The sequence below is a fragment of the Kwoniella pini genome, chromosome 9 (genome assembly GCF_000512605.2).
Source record: "Kwoniella pini CBS 10737 chromosome 9, complete sequence".
NCBI lineage: Eukaryota > Fungi > Basidiomycota > Tremellomycetes > Tremellales > Cryptococcaceae > Kwoniella > Kwoniella pini.
Window position 1 is genome coordinate 319620 of NC_091724.1, and position 12266 is coordinate 331885.

General features: G+C 41.2%; 4 protein-coding genes across 4 annotated transcripts; all 4 read left to right on the top strand.

The window, feature by feature from the left end:
• Positions 1 to 753: 753 nt before the first annotated feature.
• I206_106403 (uncharacterized protein) lies at positions 754 to 2759 on the top strand (the record flags this gene model as incomplete). The annotated part of the gene is made up of 3 exons (XM_019158901.1): positions 754 to 1121; positions 1300 to 1410; positions 1487 to 2759. 3 exons carry the CDS (start codon positions 754 to 756, stop codon positions 2757 to 2759), a joined length of 1752 nt encoding a protein of 583 aa, XP_019008039.1.
• Positions 2760 to 3755: 996 nt separating this feature from the next.
• Positions 3756 to 6220, top strand: I206_106404 (uncharacterized protein; the record flags this gene model as incomplete). Its single annotated transcript, XM_019158902.1, has 8 exons — positions 3756 to 3948; positions 4026 to 4226; positions 4301 to 4387; positions 4469 to 4621; positions 4701 to 5172; positions 5236 to 5465; positions 5545 to 5659; positions 5728 to 6220. The coding sequence occupies 8 exons, from the start codon at positions 3756 to 3758 to the stop codon at positions 6218 to 6220; spliced, it is 1944 nt and encodes a 647-aa protein (XP_019008040.1).
• A 412-nt stretch (positions 6221 to 6632) lies between these two features.
• Positions 6633 to 7380, top strand: I206_106405 (uncharacterized protein; the record flags this gene model as incomplete). Its single annotated transcript, XM_019158903.1, has 4 exons — positions 6633 to 6689; positions 6914 to 6984; positions 7112 to 7211; positions 7345 to 7380. 4 exons carry the CDS (start codon positions 6633 to 6635, stop codon positions 7378 to 7380), a joined length of 264 nt encoding a protein of 87 aa, XP_019008041.1.
• A 521-nt stretch (positions 7381 to 7901) lies between these two features.
• I206_106406 (uncharacterized protein) lies at positions 7902 to 12117 on the top strand (the record flags this gene model as incomplete). Its single annotated transcript, XM_019158904.1, has 4 exons — positions 7902 to 7970; positions 8082 to 8094; positions 8158 to 8958; positions 9074 to 12117. The coding sequence occupies 4 exons, from the start codon at positions 7902 to 7904 to the stop codon at positions 12115 to 12117; spliced, it is 3927 nt and encodes a 1308-aa protein (XP_019008042.1).
• Between the last annotated feature and the right edge of the window lie 149 nt (positions 12118 to 12266).

The following is a 12266-nucleotide window of genomic DNA, read 5'->3' on the forward strand; positions in this document are numbered from 1 at the left end:
TAAAGATCTCGTCCAGATCCACTTCATTTGCCCTGAATTCGTTACCGTTTAAACGCTAAACTCGATCACATCTTACGTTTGTCTTTAAATCGGTATTCAAATATAGCTATACAGAACGTACTATTGAAACGGAACCGACGCCCGAGGTAGAATACTGCAGCAGTGCGTACAACCAGAAGGATTTTTATAGCTTTATCTCGGTTGATATTTGTAATCACACATATGCATGTGTAAAGCCTTCGGGCATGTTTATCAGCCTAACGATTTCTATAATCGTTTGTTAACGAGATATCCTAAATGAGTTTGGGTTATACCTCCCTTGATCAACTTGATTATGGTTATAACCCTTGGAGGATTGTACAGTCAGCTCGATCAGATATGTACCATGACTACCTTCGGTCCCGAGTGTAAGACTGTGCGATATGAGTCAATAATGACCATTCCTTTCTTTATCATTATTCAGCATATTCCAAGACCGCATGGTAGACCTTCGGTCATGTACGTTCAAACATGGGATATATAAACGTTCATCTTGACCACCTTTGTTATTCAGTTTCTCTTCTTTGTATCTTCGCAACTATTCTTATCTAAGCTTTCAAGGCTTGTGCACTTTTCATCCGCTCAGCACAGACTATATAGTGATATCACGGATCCCTATAGATAACTTACTTGCACCCTATATAAACTATTCTCCATCCTCTAAATTATATTACTTTTACAACTATTGATCCAACCCAAGTATAATCGCCAATCATGTCAGCTGCAACTACTGCAACAAACGCTCAATCCGGTGTATCGCCATCATCAGATACAGCAGAGGGTGGATTCTCACGATCACCGACATTCGTTTCTGAAGACGATGTATCACCTTCACCTCAGGCCGATGACGCCGGTGCCACTTTGACAGATTTGACTGCGTCCAATGGTAACAAAGAGAAAGCTCTTTCCACACACACTACACCAGGTAGTGAAGATGAACATCTCCCTGCTCAATCAACCATGGGAAAGGTCGAGGCCGATTTAGAAAAATCCGGTAAAGCTCACCCTCATCACCATCAAAACGCTTTATCGTCACTCAGCCCGAAAAGAAAAGGTGTTCTTTTGCTTTGTTTCTGTCTTTCGTAAGTTATTTTTTGTCTTTCCGCAACCTTGTTATGGGGTGATCGGAACCAATTATGCAATCATAACCAACCTCACTCCAATCCCGTTCCTCACTTACCGCATGTTCCCATTTTCCGGTCATCCGGTCAATCCTCATAACTTATATGCTAACGGCATTTTCGCGTTCCTCCTCTGTAGTATGTTTATCGATGCCGCAGGTGTTAGTGCGACTTTCCTCATGACCGCTCCTATCGCGGAGGATCTCGGTATTAAGACCGGTGATCAAGCATGGATTCTTGGTACTTATTCGTAAGTGACCTTTGCTGAAACTAATATACGAGATCATATCATCCGTATATGCTTACAACTGAGATGATGATTGTAGACTTGCATTCGCTGCCACGCTTCTATTCGCTGGTCGATTGGCGGATCTTTACCCACCACATCGGGTGTACACCATCGGGTTCATCGGTATCGCTGTATTCTACCTCATCATTTCGTTTATGACCAATGAATATGCCTTCTTCGTCTTACGAGCTATCTCAGGTCTTTTGGCGGTATTGACGATTCCAAGTTCGATTAATATGATTATCCAAATGTATCCTGATCCAGCTGAACAAGCCAAGAAACTCGCTTTATTCGGTATGGCAGGAGCTTTAGCCAACACTATCGCTTTGGTCCTCGCTGGTATTTTCTTGCTCGCCAACTGGAGATGGTACTTCCGATTCATCACCATCATCATCGCTCCTTTCGCCGTCCTCGCATGGTTCTTGATGCCCCGAACTGAAGCTGTCGCTGAAGATTTACCTGGAGCCGCCAAGTTGAAAAGAATGGATCTCGGTGGTGTTCTCATCCTCATCGCATGTTTGGTACTTTTCATCCTCGGATTCACTCAAGCTGCCGTCGACGGATGGAACACAGCAATCTTTATCGCTCCTCTAGTCATTTCAATCGTACTCTTAGGTGTCTTCCTAGTTTGGGAAAGATTCATGCCAAGAGGATACTCTTTATTACCTCACGATATGTGGAAATATCCAAATATCTTCCCTTTGATCCTTCAAGCTTCTGCCATTTTCATGTGGTTCGCTTGTGCTCAACTTCGAATTGCCACTTATTTCCAAGAGGCTCTCGGTAATTCAGCTATTCTTACAGCTGTTAAACTTTTACCTATGGGTATCACTGCTTTATTCGTTGGAAGTTCAACTCAAGCTTTACCATGGTTAATCACTAAACCAAGATTTGTTCAACCTGTAGCTTCTGCTTTATGTTTCGCAGGATCAATGTTATTCGCTTTCTCAAAAGGTGGATCAGGTAAAGATTATTGGAGATTTATGTTCCCTGGACAAATTATAGGTACTGCAGGAGGAATGATTGTTTTCATTGGTATGAACACTTCGATTATTCAAGCTTTCCCTATTGAATTCGCTGGTGTTGGTGGATCTTTCGCAAATATTATTTTCCAAGTTGGTGGAGTTATTGGTATTTCAATTCAAGCTGGTCTTTTAAATACTGGAAATGGTACAATTCAAGATTGGACAGGAAGTAAAAATTCTTACTTTTTCACTGGTGCTTATATCTTATTCACCGGTGTAGTCTTCCTTGCATGGTATAGACAACATAAGATGCCTAAGTATGAGGGTCCTGTTGTGGCTGCCTAGATAGATATCAAGATCTTAACCAGCACGGATTTCAGCAAGTAATATAGAATGTATCTACTGTAATTTTTTTCCGATAAAGTTGGATTTTCAGTAGTTCGAATGATCATGTAGACACATTTGATAGCTTCATGCATTTCACTATTCTAGCTGTCTGATTCGAGCGATTACATGTGCTTTCGATAAAAAGATGTCAAGCGCCTTGAGAGCCATATACCAAATTTCGCTGAAAGATTTTCCACCTGGTTAGAAGTCTATACGATCAGCCGACCGGAAATGCAGCAAAGGATTGTAAAGGCTATGGTTGATGTTGTGAGGTTCTCGAAAGCTTCAGAAGAGGCTTCTGACACCGCAAAGAAGGGTCACTATCGTCTGAAATGGTTTGATTCCGTTGAATTTAAGCATTCAAAGCATTTCCTCTTGAGCCGAGATTGATCTCCTGTGAGCTGATCCTGATGCATCATGTATGCTGGTTCAATCAAATCTTCAACTATAGTCCTCACCAATAGTCCGATCCAAGCGGGGAATTTTATTGTTTCTGTGGATGAAACTTGTAATCTGACCCTAATCAGATAAGGTCGGCCGAAAATAAACTTTTTATTTTACCCTTTTCTTCCTTCCCTTTCTCAGCCCCCAATTTTTGCCAAGTCTTTAACGAAGTATGAATTCATGCTATTCGGAGCTCAACTTGTGGAGTACTCGTAAAGAAGGTCATTTTCATATGTGACACTTCTCTTTTTTTCCCTAATCAAAAAGACAACGTCTCAGGAGAAGATTCGTCTTTTAGCCGTGCCTTTTTTATATGATGACTTTATCAGATAAACGGGGAAAAAAGAAAAGAAAAGAATCGGAACATCGTCATCGACACGAAAACTAATCGCTTAAAAAAATACTTAAATACTTGACAAATATTGAGTTCTTTTCACACAACCTTTTTTCGATTGATTGGAATTAATATTATCGGATTTGAAGTTATTTTGAGGTTAATATCTATTCAAAATGAATAAAAATCATGGAAGAGGTGATCCATTATATCCTGATTATATAATTAGTAAAGAAATTGAGAAGCAAGGTGATGATAATACTGCTTTTGGAGATAAATCCCCAGGTGTAAGACGTATTGAAGCTATTGCAACTTGTTTTACAACTTGGCATAAATGGGTTTTATTCTTATCTGTTTTTCTAGTTGCTTGTGAGTTATTTTTTCTCCACAATTGAAAGGATATTTATTAATATAATAACTGATATGATTGAATTGAATATTCATAGATAGTTATGGTTTAGATGGTACTGTTAGATACACTTATCAAGCTACTGCATTATCCGATTTAAAAACTTCTTCTCAACTTTCAACTGTTACTGTTGTTCGATCTGTTGTAGCTGCTGCTGCACAACCTGGTTTTGCCAAGATATCCGATTATTTCGGTAGAGTTAGTATTTTGTTCATCAGTGTTATCTTCTATGCAATTGGTGAGTTTAGATCTTTTACTCTGGATCAAGTCATATTGTCAGAGGATTTACTAACATTGTTCTCACTGCTCCAGGAACCGTCGTTCAAGCCACGGCTAAAGGCCTAGGGGCTTTTGCAGGAGGAGCTGTAATTTACCAATTCGGTTATACTGGAATTATGCGTAAGTATCTTAAATAATGCTGTACTGCATGGCTTGCTATATGCACATACAGGGTATCTGATTCGATCTGTATCTCCATAGTGCTGGTAGAAGTGCTCATTGCCGATGTGACTTCTTTGCGATCTCGATTATTCTTCAGTTATATACCAGCTATGCCTTTCATCATTAATGCTTGGGTTTCTGGTAATATCGCTTCAGCTGTCCTAGGTGCAACGACTTGGGGATGGGGTATAGGTGAGTTTGCATATTAAACTATCTACACCCTATCCATTTGAGGGACTACCTGAAGCTGATACCATCTTGATATGAAAAGGAATGTGGGCGATCATATTTCCCGTTATGACGATACCATTGTTTGGTTCTTTACTTGAAGCAGAATGGAGAGCAAACCGAAGAGGATTACTCAAAGATATACCTTCACCAATAAAAACTTTACTTCAACCTTCATTATGGGTTGAAATTTTTTGGCAAATTGATTTAATCGGTTTAATACTTTTAGCAGCTGTTTTCGGTTTAATACTCGTACCGTTTACTTTAGCAGGTGGAGTATCAAATACTTGGAAAGCAGCACATATCATAGCTCCTTTAGTAATTGGTTTTGTTGTTGCATTACCAGCATTTATTATTTGGGAAACTAAAATTGCAAGACATCCTGCTGTACCTTTTAGATTATTTAAAGATACTAGAATGGTACTCGCTCCAATCTGTATTGCAATGTTACTTAATACAGCTTGGTATACTCAAGGAGATTACTTGTACTATACACTTACTTTAGCTTTCGACAGGTAAATTTACTTTATCGATCAGATCACATGAGAATTATAGCTGATATGCTATGAACTGCATAGGGATATCACATCCGCTACGAGAGTTCAAAATATTTACTCCTTCTGTTCGGTGGTAATTGGTGTGGCTCTTGGTTTAGTTATTCGACGAGTGAGAAGAATGAAATGGTTTATTGTTGCTGGTACACTTCTTTTCGTTCTTGCTTTTGGTCTTTTGATTAGGTTTAGAGGTGGATTTTCAGCACATGACTTTGCTGGTCTGGTTGGCGCAGAAGTCGTACTTGGTATTGCTGGTGAGCTGCAAACTGTTTCTTTACAGGTGCATTGGGGAAAAGCAAGAGTATATACTAAAGTATTCTTTTCGCAACTCAGGTGGTCTCTTCCCTTATCCTACACAAGTCATGATTCAGTCTGCTGTACAGCATGAACGAACCGCTACGGTTACTTCATTATACTTGGCTTCTTATTCTATAGGTAGTGCTCTTGGGTAAGTCAGCGGGATTTCGCGTAATCTTGATATTCTTGCGAGGCTGATCATAGCATCTGATATTGTAGTAATACCATCGCAGCTGCTATCTGGAATAACAGTTTGCCAAAGCACTTATTAACATCATTCACTAGATATGGAGTTTCAGATCCAGCTACAATGGCAGCATCAACTTTCCTTGATCCTCTTACTTTAGTAGCGACATATCCACCTGGAACTCCAGAAAGAGAAGCAGCAAGTGAAGCATATAGAGAAGTTCAAAGATATTTAACTATTACAGGTATTTGCATTTCAACATTACTAGTAATTGCTTCACTATGTCTTAGAAATCCAAGATTGGGAGATCAACAAAGTTTACCTGATGCAGAAGGTTTTAATGTTCCTGTGTTACCTTCTACTGAAAAGGAAACTCGTCATGGCAATGAACATTCACCAACTAGAACTGCTGTTGATGATGAACAAGATCAATATCATCCAGCTCCTTTAACGGAAGGATATGATCCTGGAAGTATGGAAGCTAATAATTCGAAATCAAATAAGATTATGGCCAATAGAGTATAATTTGGCGTTCCCGTATTAGATCATACCTTTGAAGGAAGTTTATCAAAATTTGGCAAATAGGCTTTTTTGAAAGCTCGATGTCTGATATTTCCGATTTACATATTTTATAATATATCATGTTCATAAAACAAATTATATTCAAAACAACAAGTGAAATGCATATCTGATAAGACCTGTTGGATGATCGATGAGAGTCCTTGACTTGGTGAAGGAAAAGCCACGTCACTATGAATGACACAATGGAATCAAAATCGGAATTAGTTCCGTATTAGCCAATTACCATGCTATATTGGTGTCTATGCCGGATCATCTCGTCTTGACATTTCCCACCTCATTACTCCAACGTCATTTAACATTCCACAAATACTTCTTAACTCACAAATACTCAACATCGCCTACGAAACAAAACATAATGTCCATTCTCCGAGCTTCTTCCACTGCTAGATTCATGGCTCTCAGAGCTCCTGCTGTAAGTGCATCTCCGTGTACAACCATCCACACATTAGCTTGATCGTACTTGTGATTTAACCAGTCACACTTCTCATCATCCGAGAAACTACACTATCGTATTATTATCAGAATATGACAGTAAGCTAATTGATTGTTGTTGCATAATCTCCCTTTTTTTAACGCATAATCACGACTCAATCGATATATGTTCTTGTTCCCGAATCTCCTCATAATGCTGAACAGCCCATGTTCGTAAGAAACTATTCTCCTGACACTCGAGCCGAAGGTGCTACTGCTTCTTCTACCGGTTTCAAGTGAGTCAATAGTACCTTAGCCTCTTCGAATTTCCAATGTAGTATCTGCTTGTTCCTTAGCTATATATCATTATGAGGGTTCACACCGTTCAGGACAACGCTGATTTGAATCTATTCTCTTCTTTAGAAACCGAGAACAAGCTTCCGAATCTAAATACATCAAAGAACACGAAGCTGAAAGACTCAAGCAAGCTAAAGAGAAGCTCGCCAAAGCTCAAGCTGAAGTTGTAAGTAAAAACTCTCGCACGAAGCTCATTTCTCCTACCTTATCCCTCTCAAACCCACTCCACAAGCAGACATCGTTTATACATCATCTAGTATAGTACAGTATAGAGTGCTGATACGAAATGATTCGCTCAGGACGCACAACAAAAGATTGTTGACAAGAGCACATAAATGTAGTCTCAAAATAGGTTGAAGAGGGTTTCGGCCGGAAGGGAACTGAAGGGTTGAAGATCATATTATCAATTGAATGCATTGAATGAATGAAGCATGCTTTATATTTTGACTTGTACAATTCATAGACTGCATTGCCAGCGAACTTTGATCTTGTCCATATCTACCTCTATATATTTTGTATAAAGGAAGACTACAGATGAGATTGGTGGCGTCGGTGTTGTGGGTGATGAAATTAAGCATGTGTCCGGTTGAGGGACGGGAATTTTATGACGCACTTTGCAACTCACCACACACTTACAGCTGTGCTTGGCTTTTTTAACATTAATTAACTTAGATTTCGCTTCTTTGCAACTTTGCATAGTATATTACAGCTTACAGTCATATTCGCATCCAAACAGTCTCAGGACTCGACAAGTACTGATACATGGTCAAAAATACATATATACATACGGACTTTGATTGAAAAGTAATTTTTGTTGAATCGATGAACCAAAGGTCATACTGGATCAGGTTGAGAGATGAATTCTGGACGAACAGGTGCTACTACAGGTAGAAGGAAAGATGATCCATTGGAATCCAGGGGTAACGTGAGTTCACTTTTCTTGTATGGCAACGTAGGTAGTATACCTCTCTGAATCTTCTGTTCATATTGTGTTGCAAGTTTCGCTGATATTCAGTCTCATTTTCGTTCCCTGCAGACTCCAGCTGGGGGTAAGTCCTTCTTCACGAGTCACTTCGATCAAAATCAGACCGCACGCTAAATATTACATGTAGGAGGTCGAGCAAAAGCACGCAAAAAGCCAAAAGTTTCACCATCACCTACTCCTAGATCAGGACCAATCCCGACTCCATATCTCGCTTTAGCTCCTACACCAATTTCATCATTATCATCCTCTACAATCGATCAACTCGCAGCCACAGCTTCTTCATCAAATTTGATTCTACCTTCTTCTTTCATTCGCTCATCCCAACACAAGCGCAATAAGTCTACACCAAATTTAAGAGAAGAAGGGGGAAATGAAGAAGCTGGATCATCTTCCAATGTCAATCGAAATACAAGTGATGTAGTTTATAACAGACCTATGAGTGGTCAAGGTCAAACTACAAGACCACAAAAATACGTCACATCTTTACTTTCTCCTCCTATGATTATACCTGGAGGTACATCTGCTACACCCAGAATTCAAGGATCAGGCAACACACCTCAATTGCCGCCTAATACTAGACGTCGATCTAGTGAACAGCGTGAACAAAGGGAATTAAGAGAAAGAGCAGCGAATCGAAGAAGATCTCAAGAAAGATTAAGGGATTTAGTTAATGGAAATCCAAGTTTAACTTCATTAGGACAATTAGGTCAAATACTAGAATCAGGTCAATTACCTGAAGATAATGAAGATGAACATGGATTGAGTCGAGCTCAACAAGACGTACAGCAAGCACAGAGAAGAAGGAGAAGAATTGTAAGAGGTGAAGGGGCGGGGGTAGCACGGCGCTTGACAGTTAGTTCTAGAGAAGAAGGAAGAGCTATTGGTTTAGCTAGAGGCGCTAGTATGAGACGAACTAATGTATGGGATGGTAAGTCTAAAATCACGTCTGTTTCCCTTATACTCATTCGATATTACTACTCTTCACAAGCATCAAACTGCTTATAGAGAAGTCCAAAAGCTGATAGAACATTCATAAGGTATAGACATTCCTGAAGCTGGCGAACCACCTCCGCCTTTCCCGTTTCCAACTTCCTCCTCATCCCGTTTGCCTCCTTCATTCGCAACTCCCACTGTCATTCCTTCTGTCCCCTCTCAAGGCGCTTCGGAGAGACCAAGATCGCCCCCACCTACTTTCGAGCAAGCTATTGGACTTTCTCTGTCTCCTGCCCCTGTGCCAGACGTGCGATCAGACTCGACACCATCAACACCACGAGCATCAACATCCTCCCGACCTACGTTGAGCGTATCAACAAGCGTCCCTCAAGTAGTTATTGCCGAAGCCGAAAATTCACCTTCATCAACTCATTATGCTTCTGCACCTTCTTCACCAACTCATACAGTTTTAGGATTCGACGATTTCAGGGCTGCAGAACGATTGAAATCCTCGGAAAGGGATGACAGAAGAGCTTGGAACGAAGATTTGTTAGCTGGATATAGTCTCGAAGAAAGAGTCAGAAGAGAGATTGAAAGACAGCTTGGAAAAGACTTACATGTTAGACAGCCGTCTCAAGATGTAGATGCGGAGAGTGAGACATCCACTCCTCAAGCGAGTCCTGTGGAAGATGTTGTCGATCTCGCCGGGCCGGCAGAGGGTCATCAAGATTTAGCGAAAGAAATTGCCGCAACTGTAAAAGCAACGCCATCGCCAACTGTCGACAAGCTGAATGTAGCCGATCAAGGAAAAAGCGAAGTTTCAGACCTTTCAATCGCCAATACAAGCCAGACATCAGTCGAGTACGAAGGTTTGTCCGCTCCCACGCCTGAGTCAAGAGAAGTTGATGAGTCTGTGGTTCACTTCGAAGCGGATCGCGATGAGGTTCCTCCTAGAAGAAGCATCGACGAGATAACCACTGAATTGATGGCCGAGCCAGCGCGCAGTCCAACCCCTTCGCAGACACCGGTCGCCGCATCGCCTGAAGAGGCAAGTCATGACCAGTCGGAAGAACAAGAAGCTGCCTTGGAGACAAGCAAGGCAAATGAGCAAGCAACCGAGACGCTTAGCAATCGAACCATGCCGGCCGGAGCGCCTGAGGAACATCAACCAGTTTCAACCACCGTACCTCCTCCAGAAGTCGAACAAGGAATTCCAGCCAGCCCTACGGTCACAACGAATATCCGAAAAACCCCTCAGCGAATAAAACCAACTCGAAGCTCTACAGCCGAAAGCGATCATTCTCATAAACCCACCTTGTCCCCATACATCAAACGATTATCTGTCCCTGAGTTTAGTCCGTTCAAACCTGTGCTCCAAAGACCAGCATCATTGAACAATGAGCCGTTGTTCGCCCGTCAAAAGCAAGATGGTGATTCAGAAGTAGCTCATTCGCCTGTACTGGGGGCAAACTCGGCCTTGGCCACGGATCCGATTCACCAGCAAACAGCAATGCGGAATGGAGATCTGGACATCAAAGCGAAGGAAGGAGAGAACTTACCTCCAAGCAGGGAAGCCGCTCTGAGAAGACGAAATCTGGCGATTGCGAAAACGACGGTAGCTACTCAATCGGCACTTGAGCTGTCCAGACCCAAAACAAAGGTCAGCTTTTTCCCACGAGATCACAAACCTGTGTCTGGACCTTTAATCAATTTCGATACTCCTACACCGTCTCCTCCCGAGTCTGCCTTATCGGTGGTAGAGAACAGAAAAGTCATGACTACTTCGAACGACATATCGGTATTAGCTGCTTCCAGTGCTGAACTCTTGACTTTATTGGAGCTGCAAGATAGTCCCAAATTGTCAGAGGGATCCGAGCCTGTTGCAGAGAGTTCTGCTCAAGGCGCTGCTAGAATGGCGAAACGTCCGCCGCCGCCTCCACCACCGCCAAATAGGAAGGTCAAAGATGAGATATCGAGAAGAGTCCCTCCCCTTTTATCCCCTGCAAAGCCAAGCTACCAGGTCGACAACCATGTATCAGCTGAGAACGCAGCGGTGAAAATTGCAGAAGGCTCACCGACGCACCTCGATGCTAGGTCTACAGAAAAGCCGACTCTGCCACCCCGTCGAGCACCACCTCCACCACCACCTGTACCTCGACTGAATTTGATCCCCAAGGTACCCCCACCTTTACCTCCTCGACCGACAACAACGTCTCCGACCCCACCTACACCACCCCCTCAAGATGCGCAGTCGCCAAAGCTGACACCTCGCCTAAGCTTATCGGGTCAAGGCTCACAAAACAGACCTAAAGGACCCAGGCCTCCACCACCTCCACCTAGAGCAAGACAGACTAATTGGTTCAGTAACTTTGCTCGAAAGAAACCTGCCACATCTGCTACAATCACTTCAGTGGAAGCGGACGAAGCTATTTCGCCTGTGAGACCAAACAACGAAAGAGCTCAAACTGATTTCCCTCCTTTGACGCAACAATCTGACGACAGGGAGGAAGAACGAGATAGAATTATTGAAAGATCATCTTCTGCTGCTAATGTAAGGACAGTGAATGACTCAAATTCCAGATCAAGTGAAAGTTCAACTTTACGTTCACCTCATTCACAACAAGCTACTTTACCTTTATCTGATGTTGGACAATCACAAACACAAATACAAACACAATCAGGATTGGAAATACAATCAAATGGAAGGGAAGAAGAAAATAGAGGTAGAGAATGGACAGATTTAGATTTGTTAGTTTCACGTATTGATCCTATTGGTGGTGGTGGTGGTGGTGGTGAAAGAAGACAAGAGGGTTTAATGGAAATAGATTCATTTGAAGGATATCAAAGAATTTCAGATTTTTTAGGTCCATCAAAATCACAAGCAGCAAGTTTAAATGCATTATCAAATTTATTAACAGGATTAATTCAAATTGATTCAAGAAGAACAACTCCACAAGGTAAAATTAAATTAAAATTAAGTTTATTAGGTTTAAGAGTTTCAAAATGTGGAATTTGTTTATCACAATTCAAATTAAATGAAAGAGCTATTATGTTACCTATGTGTAATCATTCTGGACATGAAAGTTGTGCAAGAAGATGGTTTAGAGAAAAAGGAAATTGTTGGGTTTGTAGAGAATTATTACCTGAAGAATAAGTTCTTTTAATATTTGTCAATCAAAGTGAAGTTTGGATTTTTTAATTTTTATTTCTTTTTAGTTTTTGGATTTTAATCCAATTTTTGTTTAGTATCTTGATTAATTGTAGCTTTTATATACTTTTAAAGGAATATTCATAGTTTTTATA